The sequence below is a fragment of the Rosa rugosa genome, chromosome 4 (assembly GCF_958449725.1).
Source record: "Rosa rugosa chromosome 4, drRosRugo1.1, whole genome shotgun sequence".
NCBI classification, from domain to species: domain Eukaryota; kingdom Viridiplantae; phylum Streptophyta; class Magnoliopsida; order Rosales; family Rosaceae; genus Rosa; species Rosa rugosa.
This window is the reverse complement of record NC_084823.1, coordinates 16204464-16211996: the sequence shown is the minus strand read 5'-3', so window position 1 is coordinate 16211996 and position 7533 is coordinate 16204464. Positions and strand designations below refer to the sequence as shown.

General features: G+C 43.1%; 1 protein-coding gene across 1 annotated transcript; it reads right to left on the bottom strand.

Annotated features, from left to right (window-relative positions):
* Positions 1-5399: 5399 nt before the first annotated feature.
* Positions 5400-7035, bottom strand: LOC133745767 (UDP-glycosyltransferase 88F3-like). Its single transcript, XM_062173886.1, has one exon. The coding sequence runs from the start codon at positions 6976-6978 to the stop codon at positions 5545-5547; it is 1434 nt and encodes a 477-aa protein (XP_062029870.1). The 5' UTR covers positions 6979-7035; the 3' UTR covers positions 5400-5544.
* Between the last annotated feature and the right edge of the window lie 498 nt (positions 7036-7533).

The window sequence follows — 7533 nt, the reverse complement described above, 5'->3', positions numbered from 1 at the left end:
ACTAGCAGCAAATGAGAGCAGAACCCGAATAGTGTTCATCTTGGCAACAGGGGCAAATGTTTCATCATAGTCTATGCCATACGTTTGAGTAAACCCCTTTGCTACAAGGCGTGCTTTGTAACGATTCACTGATCCATCTGCATTATGCTTCACAGTAAACACCCAACGACAACCTACAGCCTTCTTGCCTTGTGGTGGAGGCACAAGTTGCCAAGTATTGTTCTTCTGCAACGCCTCCATTTCTTCCTCCATTGCCTTCCTCCACTTTGGATCCTCCAACGCATCCTGCACTTTGTTAGGTACTGATATAGCAGATATTTGATTCACAAATGATTCATATGACTTAGACAACCTCCTAGTGGACATATAATTGGCTACTGGGTATTTTGATTTGGCAGTAAGAGTAGGTTCATATCTTTTGGCTGATTGACCCCGAGTGGTCCTATTTGGTAACACATATTGCTCAACATTAGACTCACTACTAGTACTAGTGGGTGGACTTACCTTAAATGAGTGATCTTCAGTACCAGGAAGCTGTGGGTCAGGGGTAGAAGCGATGGCAGGAGGGGCAGTTGTGTCTTCAACTTCATTTTCAGCCATAGAAACTGGTGCCTGGATGTTTGGAGCTACTGCTTCAAAAGGTGGCGAGCTGATGCTCTCAACTGGATCCGTCAAAATACCTCCTGCCTGTGTAACTTCTTCTTCTCCTCCTTCTGATTCCTCCCCCTCTCCATGATACAGTTCTTCAAAATATGAATTCTCCCCCTGAAGAGTTGTATCTGAAGAGGAAAAATAACTCATGTCCTTAAAGAAGGTAACCTCCATAGTGACATAGTACTTCCTCGTAGGCGGATGATAGCACTTGTACCCCTTCTGATACCCTCCATAGCAAACAAACACACACTTAAGTGCTCGTGCATCCAACTTAGACCTCTGGTTTTTAGGAACATGGACAAAGGCAACACAACCAAAGACACGAGCTGGAAGATTATGAAATGAAGGTAAGGAGACATGAGATGCAAGAACCTCAAATGGAATTTTTCCCTGAAGGACGCTAGATGGAAGACGATTGATAAGATGGGAGGAAGCATGTACAGCATCGCCCCAAAGATACTTAGGCATATGAGCACTAAAGAGAAGGGCACGAGCCATATCAAGTAAATGAAGGTTTTTCCTTTCAGACACTCCATTTTGTTCTGGTGTTTGTGGACATGTAGTTTGGTGAACAATCCCATGGGTTGTAAAAAACTCTTGGAAAACATGATTAACATATTCCCCCCCATTGTCAGAACACAGGACTTTAATGGTGCTATGGTATTGTGTTTGAACGAGAGTACGAAAAGTTTGAAAAGCTGGAAAGACTTCATCTTTGGTTTTTAGAAGAGCAACCCATGACAATCTCGTACAATCATCAATAAACAACACAAAGTATCTCATACCCGACACAGTGGGCTCTCTAGATGGCCCCCAAACATCAGAATGAATCAACTCAAAAGGAGCAACACTTTTATTAGAAATACTAGGAGAATAAGTAGCACGATGACTCTTGGCCAAAACGCACGTTTCACAATGTAAAGTAGACTCATCCACACCAATAAACAAAGTAGGCATGGTTTTTCTCATAAGACTAAAAGAGGGATGCCCTAAACGGCGATGCCACAACCAGATTTCACTTAGCTTATCAGAACTCGAAGTCAAAGCGGCGCGGGACTGTGCTCCTGGTTTCTCTCCTGCATATGTCTGATCCAGATGGAACAACCTGCCCCTCAGATACCCCCGACCAATTATCTCCCTAGTGAGAAGATCCTGAAAAATTACATACATAGGATAAAAGGTTACGGAGCATTTAGACTCAGTATTCCACTGGGGAACAGATATCAAATGGTGAAACAAGTCAGGCACATATAACACATTATGAAGTTCTAAGGTGGGAGTAATACGAACTGACCCTGACCCTAACACAGGAAAGGCCTCACCATTGGCATTGGTTACATATGACACTGGAGGGGAAGACAATTCAGTAAAATATGATTTGTCATAAGTCATATGATCGGAGGCACCAGAATCAATAATCCATGTATCAGAACCAACAAAGTTAGAAACCTTTAAAGCCATACCAATTTTACCTCAACCAGCTATAGAGGCTGTAGGAGTAGCTCCACCTGTGGTATGATGATCTTGGCCAACCACTCCATAGAAATTCAGTTCTTGGACCAATTGAACAGCAGCTGCTCTCGCCTTAGGACGATAACCTTGCTTTTTTGGTTTAAGGTGTGGGTTCAACTTCCAACAAGTCTCCCGAACATGCCCAAGGTCGTTGCAATAAGAACATTGAGGACGAGGACGGTTGGTGAAGCCTTGTGGGGAACCTTGCTGATGAAGTGAGGCTGAACTCTGCTGCTGAAGGAAAGGTGCCGGTGACTTGGCCTGAATGCCGAGGCTAGATACTTCAACCTGTGCATGTTTGACACTCTCCTGCTGAGACTCATCCTTACGGATGTATGTAAAAGCTGTGGTCAAACTAGGAGGGTCTGTCATTCTGAGCAATTCTCCCTTGGCACTGTTATGCTTCTCATCAAGCCCTCTCAGGAATACATGGACCCTTTCTAGTTCCTTCTCCTTCTGGTACCACACAAGATCTTCCTGATTCTTGATCTTGCAAGGACGCTTCTGATCAATTTCAGCCCATACATTCTTCAGCTTGGTGAAATACACAGCTACTGGTTGCCCATTCTGTTGCATACTAGCAGCTTTACACATCAATTCATGAACCTGTATAAAATCAGACTCGTTGGTATACAAATCCCCCAAAGTCTTCCATATTGTTTCAGCAGTCTCACACTCTTCCACCAACTGTAACACATCTTCAGTCATGGCTTTGAACAAGAGAGCCATCACAGATCCATCATCATCCTCCCATTTAGCATAGGCAGCCACATCTTCCTCACCAGGAGCTTTGGTTGCTCCATTTACATGCCCCATCTTATGTATGCCACGAAGATGGACAGACATGATCTTCTTCCATGTTCGAAAATTGGTGCCATTGAGTTTTGGACCACCAAAGGAACCACCATCTGAACTTCGAACAGAAACCTCAATCTTTTGGACCTCATTGATCTTAGAACTCTGTCCTTCACTATCATCACCACCCATTGCAACAATATAGTAGTAAAATTACACAAAATATGCAGCGGAAAACAGACAGAAGATTTAAAAAGAATAATAATAATAGAATGTGCAGTTTTTTTTTTTTTTTTTTTTTTAACCTGTTGCACGGGTCGGGTCGACTTGTTGCACGGGTTGACCCGGGTTCGACTTGATTGCAGACGCTTTGATTGCAAACGCCGATCTGGACAGAGGAAGATGACGCCGGTCGGACAGAGAGAACCGATGCCGGTCTGGTACTTGATCAATGGATGACGCCAGAAACAAGAAACGATGCCGGAGATTGAAAGGAACGATCGGATTGGGTGCAGAAGACTGGGCAACGACGCTGCAGGTCGTTCTCGGATGCGCGCCAAACAGAAACAGGTACGGCGTCGATCTGGGCAAGCGACGGCGGCTCTGGACAGAAATAGACACGAAGTCGATCTGGGTAGAGAAGAGCGACGGCGGTCTGAACGATCTGGTTTGACGCGGTGGACCCGGTCTGACTTGATCTGGAACTGACAAAGGTCGGTCTCTAAGAGACGAAGACCAGTCTTGGATAAAAGACGACAAAAACAACCCTAACAAAGGGGTTTGATTCTGTATTAATTCCTCGGATTGAGGAAAAAATTGGACAACTAAGGAGACAAAGTCCTTTCGGATCTTTGCTTTGATACCAAGTCGAATAGAACAAGATTGAGAATAAATTTTCTGATATCTTATTACACCCATTCTGTGGTGTATATAAACAGATTACAATCGTACTACAACTATTGTGTACTACTGTACTACACAACATATACAATGTAAGTAGTTACAACAATATATTCCCTTGTAGTCTATTCCTAATAGGGAATGATGACTCACACTAACAATATATACCACTAAACCATGGCATGTATTAGGTACTGAAACATTAAATAAAAATGGTAGATCAGCATTGTTTGTGGTTGAAAATTCATGGAAGCAAATGAAAAACGGGGACGTAAAAGTTGTCCCAGAATGGTGATAGTCAAACACTCTTCCACGCAAAATTGATGCTTCAGTTTTTCATTGATCGACTGAATGAGTTCATGTTTTTTTTTTTTTTTTTAAATTAACCTTTTACTTGGTGAAAGCCGACACTGTTCCTAAAAGAAAAGGGAGAAGAAAATAGTGGCCGGGAATCCGGGATTACATTTGTAGCACTGTGGTTTGAGGCCAAGGAGTAAATTTTGTTAGCATTTGTTCAGTTTCTTGTATCCTCGCTCTAACTATAAACTTTCCTTAGAAATCTTCAGTGTTTGATTCTACTTTGTTTATCTGAAAGTAAATCAATCCCTATCACTCTCCAGACCTGGCCCTCACCTTAGCTAGATTATATTGGGGCTTGTTTCCCTTGTTTAGGCTACTCTCTTGATTGAGTTCTAAAATCTTAGATTAGGATTTGGCGGAACAAAACTAACTTTTCTTAGAATTTTTTATTTTGATTATGTTGGTTTCAGTCATCAATGTGTCAGTTTGTCAAACTTAAAATTTCAATTAGTCTTCGATCGGTTCCTTAATCATCAAAATTAGATGGTCGCTCTATCATTAAATATTAACATATAGTAAGTTGTAATTATGGTTGAAAACACGACATATAAAGAAATTAGATGGCTTATTTTTATTGAGTAATGCCAAGTCCAACTTCTTTTGAGAGTTTGAATTGTTGGTGAGCCATTAGTGCTAGTACTGGGGGTTCTCTCAAGAGAACAGATGTTCCCCAATTGATGTATTATTATTTGAATTAATAAAGTTCAGTTTCAATAATAAAAAAAAACTTCTTTTGAGAGTTTGAATTGTTGGTGAGGTTCCTCTCTAGTGTTGGAAAGTTGTTGATGGAAAATAGTGGCAAACTGTGAAGGCTCTGTTTTGCTCTTGAATTGAAACTAGCTGTGTTTGTGCCTTACATGATAGCTCTACTTGATGCATCCCTTTCACTGCTGATGGAAGCTTATACCCATCATCAGAATCATCACTGCCACTGAAATTCTCATCCGATGGCGTCGCCCAGTTCCAACTAAACTTAATTTTCCCAGCAATCTATTTGGTTTCAATGTCTTTTTTTCATCTAAAATTGGAACCAGACTCCGGATTGCTCCAACCAATATGTAAACCAACTCTGGGGTTCACAAAGTCACCATGTATCCAATCACTATTACCACCTTTATGTAGTAACAGCCAGTTTTGGCACAATGACTAATCCTAAATTCGACCATTTGCAACGGAACTTGCAACCTAAAATGTTATGTATTGCACAACCAATTCATATTCTTTCTATTCATGCTCATCATCTAGAATTACATATTCAAAAACAGAAAATCTAAAATCACATTGACATTCCTTTTCATACACACAATTAGAGAGAGAGACAAATCATTCAATGGCGTTAACAAAGTTGGCCAGAGCTCTTCTGGAGGAACCAAGCTCTCCCAGAGCACCCAAAGCCATCTCTCCAATTTTCAAACTCCTCTCTCTGAGCTCTCTTCCCTTTTCCGACTCCATCAACTCCCTAACTCTTCTCTCCACTTCATCCCCAGTCACGAACCCATCTTCCTCTCTCTGCTCCACATCAATAGCCATTTTCATGTCATTCGCCAGAACACTCCTGTTCAGATGCTGCTCTGCATAGAGCGGCCACGCCACCATTGGCACCCCGGCTATCACCGATTCTAGCACCGAGTTCCACCCACAGTGAGTCACGAACCCTCCCACAGCTTCCTTCTTCAGCACCAGCACCTGCGGCGCCCACGACTTCACCACCAGGCCCCTGTCTTTAGTCCTCTCCAAGAAGCCTTGCGGCAAAAGAGCTTCCAAATTGAACTCATCCACGCCATGACTCAGTTTGGTGTTGTCAACAGGTGGCTTTTTCACCACCCATAAGAACCTCTGACCGCTCCTCTCCAACCCACTGGCAATTTCTCTCACTTGGGCTTCCGAGAATGATCCCATGCTTCCGAAAGAGAGATACACCACGCTCCTACTCGGCTGCTTATCGAGCCATAACAGACATTCCTCCTCCGAATGTGCAGAGCCGGATGCCTTTTCTTCATCGATCAAAGGTCCGATATAATAGACAGGAGGAGTGGGCGCATCAGGAACACATCGACCTTCAGAAATGGCCTTAATCGCCGCTGGAGTCTCGAGCTCTTCGAAAGTGTTGGCTATGATTCCATCTGATAGAGCAAGATGAGAGCAGAAGTAGACCATGTCCAAATAAGCCGGATCATTCCGATCGAGCATCGGCTCAGGCATGTGGACAGCACGCAACGGAGCCCCCAATCCCGGAAACTCAAACACAGTGTCGGTCATATCCTTGAAACTTTCGTTCACTCGTCCATGGATCGTCGGGAAATACAAGAAAGCCCCGAGAGCCGCCGCACCCGAAGTGAAAAAATAGAAAGTGGGGATGTTGAGCTCCTTGGTTATGGCCATCGCGGAGGCGCAGAACAGGTCGATGATAAACGCCCGAACTCGAAACGTTTTGGAGAGTTCTTGTAGCGCACGGCGGACGTTGGGGTCGTTCTGACGTATGAAATCGAACAACACGGCGGGCAGGCTCCAAGTTTGGCCACGGTGGTTAGCTGCAGCGGCGCGTGGGAAGCGGAGGAAGGAAATGGAGGGATGGGACTGGGTGATGCGGTCGATGTAGGCGGGGATGCTGGGTGTGTCGATAATGCTTCCGGTGGTGTAGAGCACGGTGACGGAGAATTTGTGGGAGTAGTGCTTGAGGATCAGCTTGCCTAGCTCCACCATGGAGATGAGGTGCCCCATTCCTGGAGCTGCATAGAGGACTATGGTGTCTGCCATTTTACTATGTCTCAACTCTGAAGGTTCGAGGATGGAGGACTTTGGTATCGCTTTGTTTAGTTATAGTCTTATCTTATATGTCAGAATTTCAGAATTTGCGTCAGGTACGTAAGTTACGTGGGACAAGTTGGGCCCACCATGATAATGGAATTTATGGAGCACTTTTTAGCTCATACTAGATTTCATTATCTTCTGAAAATGGAGGAAAGAGACGGGGGAGATCATTAAAGATAATCACCGATTAATAATAAGGAAACAGAATTTATTACAAGTGACTTGGCTAATATGAAATTATTACGATTTTTTAGTGTAGTTTTTGACATTTTGTTTTTGTTAAACAGTGATTAGCGTTGAGCTCATAGCGCACTATTATATCGATATTGTCCTAACTTATCCACTCGTATGTGTTAGATTTTAACACAAAATACTTCGGTACAATTGAGTGTAAGTCACCCACTTATAAGTTATATTATCTGTTTTTACTTTTCTAATGTAGGATCTTTCTTCACGTGTAACCTAGCTCTAGGTCTGCACTTGCAATCAATTAATAATGCA

Bases quoted from the DNA above. Each gene is read 5' to 3' on its own strand.
- LOC133745767 (XM_062173886.1), bottom strand. From the start codon at position 6,978: ATGGCAGACACCATAGTCCTCTATGCAGCTCCAGGAATGGGGCACCTC.